This window comes from Gymnodraco acuticeps, unplaced genomic scaffold (genome assembly GCF_902827175.1).
Source record: "Gymnodraco acuticeps unplaced genomic scaffold, fGymAcu1.1, whole genome shotgun sequence".
Taxonomy (NCBI): domain Eukaryota; kingdom Metazoa; phylum Chordata; class Actinopteri; order Perciformes; family Bathydraconidae; genus Gymnodraco; species Gymnodraco acuticeps.
Genome location: NW_022990135.1, coordinates 2,452,071 through 2,465,794, shown reverse-complemented (window position 1 = coordinate 2,465,794; position 13,724 = coordinate 2,452,071). Strand labels below are relative to the sequence as shown.

The following is a 13,724-nucleotide window of genomic DNA, read 5'->3' as shown; positions in this document are numbered from 1 at the left end:
CAACGATTTTTGGTCGAGCTAAAGTGCTGTACATATAATAAAAAATAACCTACAGTAAAGACACTTTACAACAAATACAACAGCACAGTTTGTGCAGAATATCAGTATGAGAAAACGACACCCTCTGTCCTTATATGTTTCTGTTTTGGTGGTCGTTCCACAACCGTGCATGTCTGCACAAGTCATAGGTGCACTATACAATAGCACTACACCCTGCAATGTGTGTGAAAGACAATAGACTTTACAGCATGTTTTTTTAAATTGAAGTTGCGTTGGTGTTTGTGTGTTGGTTGTTGACGGCAGTGTGTGCCCCCCCTTGGTAAATGATTGCCCCCCCATTCGATTTGTTCTAGAGCCGACCCTGGTTCTTCCACCCCTAGCCTGAATCCCTTGAATACTAAGTCCCTAAGTCAGAGCGGATACATACAGGAAAGTAACGGTGCTTATAAACAGCGTACACATCCGGGCGCGTGGCATGACTTTACGCTGATGACTGTCTCTTTCAGTAATTAGAGTATTCTCCAGACACACGTAAAAGAAAACAGGTGGGTGCTGCATGTGAGCGTTTCCAAAGTGAATGAAGCAGGTTCTGGGTCACAGACAGACAGCTTCATAACACAAAGAGAGGAGAGCGCTGCGAGCCATCTGGATACGCTGTCAGGCTCCTTCGGCCACAGGGGAACACATGCATCACTGCAGACTAATCACTTCTCACAGTGGAAAATGTGGATCTCATCAGCAAGGAAAAAACTAAAGAAAAGTCCTTTTATTATGTTCCTTCCTCAGAATTTATCAGGGCTTTCTTCCTGGTACTTTTGCTTATCTCCGGAACATAAGTTGTAGGGGAATGCAGAAAGAGCTAAAATACTAATATTTAAAAGATAATCTAACTGCTCCAACAAGAGTAAATGCAGTTTCTCAGTGTGACTCTTTCTGCTGAACTAATGAGGGATTTCCTCATGGCTCCAGAGGTTTTTTCTTTCTGGAAGACGAGACGGTGGCTGGAGTCCCAGAGCGATGATCGCAAGTTTCAAATTCTCAAGAATAATGGTGACCTACTTCCTTCAGCCAAAAAGCTAAATTGAGTATTTTCACAGATTTCCTTCTGTCTTCTGCTTTCTAAGCCCAGCTGTACAAAAAACAACATTCAATTTAAGTGTATACAGTCAAAAATGTCAGTATATTTCCTAAAGTTTGTGACATTTAAGTCATTTAAAAGCATTATTCTTCGTTATGGTGAGTCTTCATTTTTCCAAAATCTTCCTTCCCCTGTATCAGCAATACAAAAGTGTTTGCTTCTGACAACGAGTTTAGTAGATTCAGGTGGAGATGTTTTATTAAAATATGGGAAGGTGGCTTTGCATCACAGTCCGTCAAAGACAAATCAAATATAAATAAGGACATAGAACCTGAATCAGCATTTTTCAGAAGCAGATTCAAAGATGGTGCACACTGCTCAGAGCAGGACACTTCAATATCACTTATTGAAATATATTTCAGGTATGGAAACAAATAGAAGATTACCGTTTATGCAAGGCACAGGATACCAACTGGAGTAAAAAATAAAAATCTTAACAAATCTTTATAGCATCATCATTATACATATATGTAATTAAGTTAAACAATATTTCCTTGTTAGAAAATGAAAAGTTATGCAATTCGCACGACATAATATGTCATTGTCCAAAGCAACTGCACCACACTGTTAGCAGTTTATATAAAAAACGACCTGAAGTAAAAAATTACACTATCCCTATAATAGTTATTCTTTTGGTCAATGACCCTATGATTCCCATTTAGTAACCGGTAAACCAGATGTGGGATATTAGTCCTATGTACCATCAACTTCTGGCTTTGACACAGCACACACTCAAAGCACCTCTGCAGGTTTTGAGTAATTCATTATTTCATCTTTGCAACAGCAGTTTACTAACATTTTGATCGTTAAAAACATAGGCTGCTTTTAACAAGGCAGTTGATTGGGCATACAGTATGAGAATGGATTACAATGATTGGTGAAGTTCATCAGAACACATTGAGAACCGTAGCTTTAGAGTCTACGCCAATGGCATTTCTAGCTGTGCATCGATAGACGCCAGCATCTCTCTGTGTGGGGTTCTGGATGATGAGGGAACCTTGGGGATGGAGGTACTTGTTTCCAAAAAGGCGTGGCTGTGCACTGACGGCCAAGCGTGTTTTATCAGGGGTTTCCCATGCAACCTCCACTCTAGGTATCCCAGTTGCTACGCAGTTCAACTGGACAGCAACTCCCTGTTTAGCGTAAGTCACAGAGGGCGGTCCGTTAGTAATTCGAGGAGGGTATGCGATTATGATCACTGATACAGAAAGCTGATTGCTGCCGTACTCATTCGCAGCTCGGCAAACGTAGGAGCCCCGATCATAGACTGATACTTGTTGGATGGAAAGTGTCCCGTTTGGCAGCACTGCATATCGTCCGGCTCTTTGCGGCCTGTTGAGGACAACTGCACTGGGCAGTGTCCAAGAAAGTCTGAGTGGTTCGCCACTGGTTAAACAATGAAGCAGAAGTTGTTCCCCATTCACAACGCTGACAGGAGAGTTGTATCTGTTAATGATCTCTGGCTTTCTCCCCGGGGACAATGTTATTGTACGCTCCACAAGCCCTCGAGAATTACGCCCCATACAGCGGTACATGCCCGTTTCAGAAACAGATGGGTTACTGATGATTAAAGAGCCGTCAGGTTGGTGGAAAAACTTGTTGACTCGAGCACCCATAGATAAAGGTGTGCCGTTCGGTAAGATCCATGTGGTGTGAGATAGTCTTAAGTCCTCAAAGGTGCAATTCAAAGTCATGGCATTGCCAACAGTCAGCGACAGGCCATCTGTTTTGGACCCTCTAGATTGTGGCCTCTCGATGACTTCCTTTACATCCAAGTTGACCACGAGCCTGACCTCCCCTCCTTCATTACGGGCGATACAAACCAGCTGCCCAGAGTCTGTTCTCTTGGCGGACCGGATTTGCAAGGTACCATTTTGGTGAACTGTCATTCTGTTGCTGTAGTATGGAGCAGGAAGGATCACATTACCCGGTAGAACCCACATGACACGAGGGGTTGGGGTCCCCTTTGCCACACAGTCCAACAGTTTCTGCTGATTCGGGACTGCAGTCACCTTGACGTCATTTGCAGTTCCTCTTAAGCCATTAATCGTTGGTGATGTCACTAGAACGTCCAGCCTGACGACTTTATTGTCTTGTCCTGCGTTGTTTCTGGACATGCAGGTGTAGTTACCTCCATCAAAACGCTGGACTCTTTGAACCACTAATGTCCCGTCATCCAGGACCTGATATTTGTCTATTGCAGGGGAGATGACTCTATGTGTAGGGGATATCCATGTGATGACTGGCTTTGGTTCCCCTTCCGTGTGACATCTCAGCGTCACGGTCTCACCGTAGAAAACCTTGACGATCTTTTGGTCTTTGTCTTGGATTTGTGGCGGAGAACTTGCCACCTTTACCTTGACTCTGACTTTCATCTCGTCTTTGCCAAGTTGGTTCTCGGCGTAGCAGGTATAATCGCCTTCTTCTGGCATGCCCACATGGTTGAAGAACAGCGTACCATTGTCAAACACCACATACCTACATTCCAGAGAGGAAAGGGGGGAGGGATTGTTACAATTTGATGAATGTCATTGAAGACTGACAGTCCATTTTTGGGATTGTGATCAATATTATTATTACATGCAATTATTACACAAATCGTAAAAAAAAGGGGCTCCTTTTACGTTGTTTTCCTTTTCCTAAGAATCCATATAAATGAAAGGTGGTTGTGAATTCCTTCGAATACCATAGGGTAGGTTCTGTATTTTCCTCCAAAGCCATTTCTTCTGTGTTCAGTTATACGTGTCAGAAAGAAATATGGGTTGCTCAACCGGAAAAGATTGACATGAAGTATTTACAGTGTGTTCCATGCGTCATTGAAGGAAACAATAAATAATGTGGAAATACAAAGGAGTTTTTGTATTCTAGCAGCACATGCCAAAATTGGTTCTTGAAGTAATTTTCTGTGGACGTCTGAAGAGTCATCAATCTTAAGGTGTTAAGCTGTCACAGAAGCACAGTCAGGAAATAGTTTCCAATAAGTCAAATGAACACATCAAAAGACTTTTGGGAACAGCACTAGCCAATGGTGATTGGTCAGTTCAAGAATAAATCATTTACTGTTTAGCAACACCTTGAAGAACATCCTCCTGGATCCTTTTTCTTCATGTTTGCATTCAATGTATATTTTTCGTTATTATAGGTTATACTGTAATTCTGGTTATTCCACACACAACATGTAGGCGACAGACCCCTTTTGGCTTTTCCTCAGGTTTCTTTTCATTGTTATATAAAGCTAGGGGCAAGGAACAGTAGGTGTTGTTTGCTGTATAAATTGTATAGCACCTTGCAGCAAATTTCTGATATATTATATTGGCCTTTATAAATAAAAATGACATTTTAGAAAACATTTTAGTTGGACTGTATGAAGAGAAAACTACCATATTTACAACTAATTCAAAACTTCTTTTACATCCTTCTTCCAATGTCCCAAAACTAAAACTATTTAGTCAATAGATTAAACTCCTCCTACCTGCGAGTGCGTCCCCTGTTGACACTATCTCTCTGTTTGACCGGGTTGACCATGGTGCCGTCTGGCAGAGCCCAGCTGATCTCGGGGTTGGGGAGACCCGAGGCCACACAGTCCACCTTCAGGTCCCCACCGTACACCACCTCCTGGCTGGACCTGTGCTGCTTCTGCTCGATCTTGGCCGGCTTGGTGAGCACGTCGACCCGCAGCAGAACGTAGTCATCACCCATCTTGTTACGCGCCACACACAGGTAGTCCCCGCTGTCCTTGTCGGTCACAGAGTGGATGGTCAACGTGCCATTTGGGAACACCTTGATCCTGGGGTCAAAACTGCAAACATAATAGAAACAATAGTATCCAGAGGATGTTAAATGTATGCAGTTTTGAAACATTTGATTGATGTTCATTAATAAGCGTGTGCATTTGTTACCTGTACTGAGCATCCACCAGCTTATTAGAAGGGGTCCTCCAGATGATCCGGGGCTCTGGCTCTCCTTTTGCCACACAATTGAGCAGCAGACTCCCTCCATAGACCACATCTGTTCTCTGGGGTGATGACAGGGTGATGCTGGCCTTTGCAGAGGACAGATTTCTCTTTATGCTCAGAGTTACTGTTCTTGTGCTGGATGCCACACCGTTACTGGCTGAGCACTCATATCTCCCAGCGTTTCCTGGGCCCAAGCCCCGCATGTACAGGGTTCCATTTGGGAAGACAAGGAGGTTGCGTGCAGTGACAAACTGGGAAGCAGTGAGCTTTACGCCATCAGGTGTGGTCCAGCGAATAACAGGCTGAGGGGCACCTGTGGCCGTGCAGTGGATGTAGGCAGTGCTGCCCTCTGTGAGCGTGGTGTTCTCGTGTTGTTTCTGCTGAATCACAGGTGGCAACGCTGAGACAGAGAGGCGGACTGAGACTGTGTCAGCTCCAGCTGCACTGCTGCCAATGCACTTATAAATCCCTCTGTCTGTGAGAGTGGCTTGGCTAATCCTTAGGGTTCCGTTACTGAAGACGGCCACATGCTGCTGAGGGGAAACACCGAATGGGGCAGCAGCCACGTGGACATGGTTAGGAAGCACCCATGTGACTCGAGGCGTAGGGTGCCCCTCTACATTACACTCCACATTGACGTCCCCACCCAGCCGCACAGTGATGTCTCTGTGCCGGGGCTGCAGGACCCGCGGGTGCCGAGAAAGAACCACCATGTTGAGCAGCATCTGGTCTGTGCCGTACTGGTTCTGGACTGTGCAGAGGTACTGGCCTCCATCCATGGGTTGTGTGTTCCTGATGGTTAATGTACCATTTGGATGGACCTCAAATCTGTGGACCCTGGTGTTCTTAGCAATACTCGCCCCTGCATGGATGAGAAGAGAGAGATTTAGATTCGATTTTTTCCCACAGAGTATAACATTTAAAAGGTCAGCAGAAGGAAGTGGAGGAGGTTAGGGGGGATTGTTCAATAACAAACATGGTACAATATATTATTTGTGTGCACTTTCAATACATTTGACTTGGTATCTTAATGAATATTTAAAATAGCGTTATATTAATGATTTATTTTACTCAGTGCTTTTCACTAACTTAAAAACATCTCCTGGAGTGTAACCCTAACCCTACTAGCATCCAAGAAAATGTACACTGATATAATAACTATATCCTTTTTATGTGACAAGCCTGAACTGAAGTACATAACACACTGTGTTATAATGAGTCATACATACCACTGGCAACCTTAGTCCACGACAGGAAGGGCATCGGCTCACCCTCAGCCCCACAGGGGAGCTGAGCATCTGTTTCAGCTTCCACGGTGAAAGTTTGGAAATCGCTCTTCGTTATCTTTGGCTTCCCTCTTAGAGTAGATCCTTGTCCAGGTAGCTGGTGATTCCTGGACACATCCGGGCGGCTTGTTAGAAGTCCCTCTGTGAATGGAAGAGTTTGGATCGCAACAGTTGGGGTGGGGGTGGCACTCGGGCTGATTTTACTGCTCATTGTTATGGCCTGGGAAGTTGGATTTTCACTAACAAATGGAGCCGGTTTGTAGTAAGATGGCTGGGTTGCAGGATGGAATTCAGATATTCTCCTGGGCTCTGAAGTGGTGACTTGTTGGTCTTGACTTTGGTTGTCTGGAATGTGGTTTATCCTGGGAGCCTCCTGAATGGTGGCCCTCAAAGCAGGATCCATTCCTCCTGTGGTAGACATGTTTGGTAGTGTGACAAGCATGAACCCAGCATCAGGCCTTGAGGAAGTAGTAGAGGGAGGTTTTGGTATGACAGTACTTGGTAAAGGAAAATGATCTCCTATGTTTTCTTTAAGATCTTGATCTACCACTGGCTCACTGATTGTGGTTTTACTTTCACTATGATTGGATATTTCAGTTACTGTAGATATATTTATAGTAACCTTTTCTTTTGTACCCTGAAAAAGCCTAAACAGTCTTGTCATTAAGCCAGTTTGAGTGTATCCAGAGGTTGTCTCAATTTTGTGTTCGATCAACAAAGCAGTTGAGGCTGATGGGGATGGTGGCAGTGAAACATGCGTGTGACTCTCTTCCAAAAGCGCATTTTCACCTTTTTCCGTGGGTGTGTTTTGATAGTCTGATTTATCCTGCTCGACATATGTTTGCGTCACTGTGGGAAAAAGCTCAGAGCTTGGCATAAGTCCGAGGTCTGCCGTAACACTGACCCTTTGTGTCTCCTCTGAGGGTTTAACAGGTGGAACAGGGCTAAGTGTAAACCTCTGCTGAGTGAGGGATGTGAGCATATCCAGGCTCTCTGAAGGAGACACACTCTCTGAGATTCTCAAGGCTGTTTGAGAACTTGTCTTTCCGTGACCCACTCCTGGAGAGACTGTTGGAAAGGATGGTGCCGTTGAAGTGCTTTCGAGTGGTGGTTTGGCCATGGGTAAATTGCTGTCTTTTGTCACGGGGGGAGAAGCTGGCGTTGAAGAGAGTTTAGTGGCTACCTCAGCGTCATGCCCTGAGACTTTGCCTCCTTCGTGACTCAGTCTGCCTGATGACGCTGCTTGGCTAGTGCTGAATGGAACAGTGGTATTGAAACTGGCTGTTGTAACTTCTAATGGTTCTATTTTTAGCTGTGTGGACGCAGTGGCCGTTACTGTTGCTAGGAGAGCTGTTGCAGGTGTACTGGTAATAAACTTGGTGGGTTTGTTCAGCTTTTGTTTCCTTTTGTTTGGATTTCTCCGACGACCCCCATTCCTTCTCCTGGAGGATGGTTGTCGGAGACGTGGAGGAGATTGTCCTTCAGACCCCCGCCTTCCTGTTGTGAGGAGAAGAGTTGCTGGAGATACTGTTGTGAGCGTTGCTTCAGATGCAAATATTGTATCCTTTGGCTGAGTATGCAACTGTGATGTTGCTGCAGTTGCATTTAAATATTTTCCATATTCCTCTCGGGTTGTTTCTGACTCATTTGGGTTGACCGAAGGGATCATTTGCCTTCCCCTTGAAGAGAGTTCTCTGTCATTATCAGAGCTGGAAACAACATTTGGTCTAACCATATTCCCTCTCCTCTCTGATGCCTTGGATCCATCAGCTGTTTTGACTCTGTTAACATCTGTATTTGTGCTAAGGTTCTCTGTGCGGCTGCTACTCGCAGTGTTTGTGTTAGCCTGCCAGAAAGTGACAGCGTGTGGGGGAACAGATGTGGTCTGCTGTGGGAGGAAAAATACTCCGTTTGAAGTTGTGAAGCTCATATCTTGGATTGTGTGCTGTACATTGTGTGTGAGCGTTGTGTGTGGCTTTGCTGTTAATTGTATGCTGTGACTATTTGCTGTCTTATGCGCATTATGCGTGGTGTAGGTATTAGAAGTCACATGCGTGCTTTGACCTTGTGTATTCTGTTTATCCGTTTTTATTTGTGTATGTTGTGTTGGAATGTGTGTTGTAGTGAAGTAATCCTGGCCCTCCTGTTCCTGCACAAATATGGCGTCTGATGAGCCCTCAGTAACATCTCGTGTTTGGGTTGTCTGCTCGGTCGGTTTCCTCTCTGTTGTAAGCTGAACTGGAAGTGGTGTCACAGTATTCTGACCTTTTCTATCCCTAATCTTAGACAAAATATCCGCCCATTTCTCTGGGTCTATTTTACTCTTTGAAATATTAACCTTCCGCCTGCCATCAACTATATTCTTCCTGTCTTCAACACGTGATCCTGTTGGTTTTCGAAGCACAGACGGCCTCCTCCACACATTCCTTGACGGGTGGACACCCCTCCTGCCAGGGGACATACCTTCAGGAATTCTCCTTCTCAAAGGGGTCATTGGAGCCCCCACCTGAGTGACCTCAATGTCCCCTGATGCCTCCTCTGCTTCCTCTGTGGGGACTTTAATCTGAGTGTTCAGCCCCGACGCTGACTGAGGTCTTGCTGGAAACTTCCTCAAAGGCCTTATCAGCCCTTTGCGCCTGACCAGAGTGAGTTTTGTAGTCAGTGTGTCCACGCCATGTTGATTAATAGCTACACATTTATAATAACCACTGTCCAATAACTGAGTCTGTGGGATATGTAGAGTGCCGTTAGAATACACCACAGCCCTAGAGGAGTTGGCTTGGAAACTAACTATGTTGTTGTTTGGTAGAATCCATTTAACTTCAGCATCAGGGGATCCAGATGCCGTGCAAGGCAGGGAAATTGGGTTGCCTGCAAATCCCTCGATGGGTGAAATTGAGGCGTCCTCCCCCGGTGGAGGGCTTGAGGATTCCTGCACTGTCAGATGGAATGGCATGGCAGCAAGGTCTCCATGAACCTTAGCAATGCAGTAATACATTCCAGCATCTGTGTGGCTGACAGGTTTAATCACCAGCCTCCCGTCAGTGGACACAGTCAACCTGTTGTCTGGGCTGCTGTACGGGGCCTCCACCTTAGAGCCGTCTGGCAGCATCCAGTGGAGGACCTGCTGGCCAGAACTGTGCACGTTACATTGCATTTCACTTGGACTTCCCAGGATAGCACTCAACACTTCTCGGGTTGTGTTTGTTGACTCAATCATGACCCATGTTCTCCTCTGTCTCCTCACCATCTCGGCCGGCACTGTCTCTGAAAAGTCCGTGCTCAGGATCAGTTTTACCGTTTTGGCTGACGATTGCAGTCTGTTCAGCTGAAGGTTTGCAGATGTCTGCATCAGCCACGCCGGCTGGGCCATCATGTTAACTTTAACACCTGTGAAGTACAGGGCATCCTTCTCAGAGTCCTGCATGTACACATAGGTTGGATGAGGGTCTTTTTTGAGCAGAACCCCCCTTTGTAAGTGGGCTGGCACATTGCTGTAGTACGCAATGAGCCTCCACAGTTGCTCATACTTTTCTCTATCCACCGGACATTCAAGATCAACAGACAAAGAGATGTTGGATGCCAGCTGGACCTGGTTGACCTGCTCCCAGCTGATCTTGGAAAGTTCTCCTGGCTCACTAATCCCGCACTCCAGGTCCACTCCATTCCCATGTTCATCTGAAAGGCCCAGGGAGATGTTTCCAAATGGTTCCCTGAAATCCTCCGTGGTCATGACCTCACTTTCCACGTCATCGGTTGTAGAAGTCCTATGAGGAGAGCTGATGACAGGGCTGCTGCAGACCAGGTTCTCCATAGCCTGAATTTCTTTCTTCTCGAGGTGCCTGGGAGAAGAGCACATGGGACACAGTTGGCCACCAGGAAGGGCCTTGTCCTTTTTACACTTCAAGACACCTGGGGACAAAAAAACAAGCTGTCAAATAAGACCTTAAAGTAGACTTGAATTATTTTTGAATATTCTAAAATCTTCTCAATCAGTTCACACGACTTTAAACGCAAGAATAAAAGGCATTTCAAAACCAATTGTAGTGCAGGAATTCTGCGTCTAACCTGGTGAGGTTTTATCCCAGCCATGGAGCCATCTCATGTTGCAGTCGCATCTCCATGGGTTCCCATGGAGTTGCAGGTTCTCCAGCTGAGGCATGGTTGCTACCAGCCTGGAGGGCAGCGAGGTCAGCCCGTTGTCAGACAGATAGAGGTGCCTTAGAGTGGAGACGTGGAAATGGCCCATCAGAGTGAAGGTGGAGAAAGTTGCTGGGTGAAGCTGCTGAATCCTGTTGCCTTCCAGCTGCAGCATCCGCAGAGAGGTGAGGCCCTGGAAGGCGTCCGGGTGGATGAACTCCAGGTGGTTGTGGTCCAGGTGTAATCTGGCTAAAGCCCACAGACCATGAAGGGTGTGTCTATTGATATCCTTCAGCTTGTTGTAGCTCATCTTCAACATCTAAACCAACAAGGAGAAGTATAGTCAGGATTAGTAATGATGACATCGTGAGCCCTTTTTAACCCTGACAGGGCCTGGAAATAATTTATATAGAAAGATATTTTTGATTATTTGCATAGCCATACTAGAAACCCAATAGAACCATAGTCAAAAGGATGGAAACACCCTTTTTCAAATGTGGTGATGATAGCACTTAAGTATCGCATTTTCCTGTACGTATTTATTCTGAGGTTTTTATCCAGGTTGACACCTAAAAAGGCCATTTGGTGACTCCAAAAGTGGCTTAAGCTATGATATTATTGCCCACCAGAGCTGTAAAATACAATAATTTGGAAAAAATCAACAGAGCATACCAGACTCATTGGGATTCAGTGTCTTACTAAAGTATTACTACTACCAACATTCCTGTGTTCATCCAGTGTACCTGTAGAGAAGCGAGATCCCTGAACACTCCATTGGGCAGACTGTGGATGTCGTTCCCATGGACCATCAGGAGCTCCAGCTTCCTCAGACCAGCCAGCGATTTGTCTGTAATCTTATTAATGCTGTTGAACCTGAAACAACAGAACCAGAGTGGGCGGTGTTATATACATTCATGAGACACAATGATCCTGAATTGGCATGCCATAAAACGAAATCCCCTTGCATTAAGAGTGTAATCCAGTCACTGATGGTATAGCAGAATAACAGACAGGCTGAAAATGCAAACTTCACTGACCCCAGGTTCACTCGCTCCACGTGTTTGGACACAGCTGCTGGGATGCTGAGGAGGGAGCGGAAGGTGCAGTGGAGCTCAGCGGGCTGGGGGCAGGAGCAGGGCCTGGGGCAGGGCACTGAGGCTGCAGGGGGCCACATCACCATCAGCAGCACAGTGTGGACGAGGCACAGGGCGGGGGGGTCCATCTTCATGTAGAGAGGAGTAGTCACTGCAGCTGCCTGTGTGATAACTACAATAACAGTGGTAAACATGACACATGCAGTTAGTATTTATACTATTATTATTTGTATATTAATAATGACAATAACCATGGAAAGAGGGGCAATTCAGAATATATAAGACAATAACTTGAATACATTATTTATTTATTTAAGATGCAGTGTACCAGATTACATCTACAAACCAATGTTGCTCTCAAAAATGTCTCAGCTGTTTTTAACACTTTTTTAGGAAATAAAGGCAATAAAGAATGTAAATAGAATAATGGAATAACGTATATTTTTAATTTAATTAGAGATCGTGTTTAAATAACACTTTTTCCAGGAAAGAAAGGCAATAAATATAAAGCAAAACGTCTTGATTGGATAAAACTTTTAAATTTGAATTTTTTAACATTATAGATGTCAGAAGAAATCCCTCAGAGGGCTTGAACGCTTATCCGAGTTTGGCTCTTGTTTTGTGGGTAACTCTCTGTCCCCGCATGCGGTGAACTGCGGTAAACGCACTGCGCTGCAGCGTGTGTTGAGCCAAGTGCTCACTAAATATTAAAAAACTTCAGCTCAGATCACGGCAAAAAGATATAAATGCTCTTACCTTAAAATCGTGATATCCTCTCTTGAGGGAACTCCTGGTATTCCATTTGGCTACAGTCCCGAAAGCGCACTACAACAAGTTGGTGTTGCAAAATGAATATGCCGTGCAGAGCAGAAACCGAAAACAGATTTGGATATAAAGCTTAAGGAAAAGTTTGTGTCACTCCTCAAAGCCCCTCGTGCTCTGCGGACCTCAGTGAGGACAGAGTGAAGGCTGCTCCGGCGCGCGTGCTGAGGAGGCGCAACAGGAGGAGCCAGGAGTTCCTCGAGAGGATGGAGAGAGTCTATGGATGGTCTCCATGAAGAATATGATACTGTAATAAATACAAACACACTGTGAAGAACGCTTGGCTAGTGTTGCTGGGATTGTAGGGAGTAAAAGGGAACACAGGGATGTTAGCCTTTGCAGATGAATTTACATGCACACAAACCACATGCATTTATTCCCCCAAATAAATGATCTTTATTTAAAGGTAAACAGACAAATATATCAGAGTGTTTGTAGCACTGTGCCAACATTCGCCCATAAACTGTGCGGTCAACATTAAACTGCTGCCTGTGGAGAGGGGGAGGCTGGGGGGTAAAAGGTATCAAATCCCTTTCATTAACACTGACTCACGCACAGCATGCAGTCTAGACACACACCCATTGGAAAAAGCGTGCACAGACAAACACACAGGACAACAATGGGCCTCACATCAAGAAGCTGATAGCCAGCAGGTGGGCTGGAGGGCAGGCTCACACACCAACACACCAACACACACGGGGCATGATGCCCCGGCCACACGAGGACGAAAACGGCCGTTTGCGTTACTGTTTAGTGTCATATAGACCATTCGGCCACACGAGGACGACCGCATACGGCACTAAACGACTGAGGAAACGATAAAGGGTCCCAAGGTGGATAGAACGGCATACGCAACGCTCTGGGGGGTCAAACAGCTCCGTGTGTGCGCCCTATACGATCATTTTCTGATAATGATTGCGCAATAGCCCCGCCTCTCCCCACCTCTGCTGCTCACCTCCGCGTACCCCGCGCCATTGCTGATGTGTTTCGCCACCAACAACAACAACAATGGCGGATCGCAGAGTTGCTATCGTGCTCCGGACGCTACTGACCATGCTACAGTTCTTTGTGCAACATCTACAGCAGACTTACACATCCGGGGGGGATCTTACTCGCTGCTTTTGTGGATATGTACTGCAGCTTCAGCGATCATTTTCTGATAATGATTGCGCAATAGCCCCGCCTCTCCCCACCTCTGCTGCTCACCCCCGCGTCAAAGTAACTGAATTCAGATTATTTATCTTTCTCTCGATATGGACATAAACGCGAGTGAAGTCTAATCTGACAG

General features: G+C 45.6%; 1 protein-coding gene across 1 annotated transcript; it reads right to left on the bottom strand.

The window, feature by feature from the left end:
* Positions 1–1,309: 1,309 nt before the first annotated feature.
* mxra5a (matrix-remodelling associated 5a) lies at positions 1,310–12,568 on the bottom strand. Its single transcript, XM_034216844.1, has 8 exons — positions 12,371–12,568; positions 11,558–11,786; positions 11,264–11,393; positions 10,449–10,839; positions 6,324–10,292; positions 5,038–5,956; positions 4,611–4,937; positions 1,310–3,616 (listed from the first exon to the last, which is right to left on the bottom strand). The coding sequence occupies exons 2-8, from the start codon at positions 11,746–11,748 to the stop codon at positions 2,026–2,028; spliced, it is 7,518 nt and encodes a 2,505-aa protein (XP_034072735.1). The 5' UTR covers positions 11,749–11,786; positions 12,371–12,568; the 3' UTR covers positions 1,310–2,025.
* Positions 12,569–13,724: the final 1,156 nt, after the last annotated feature.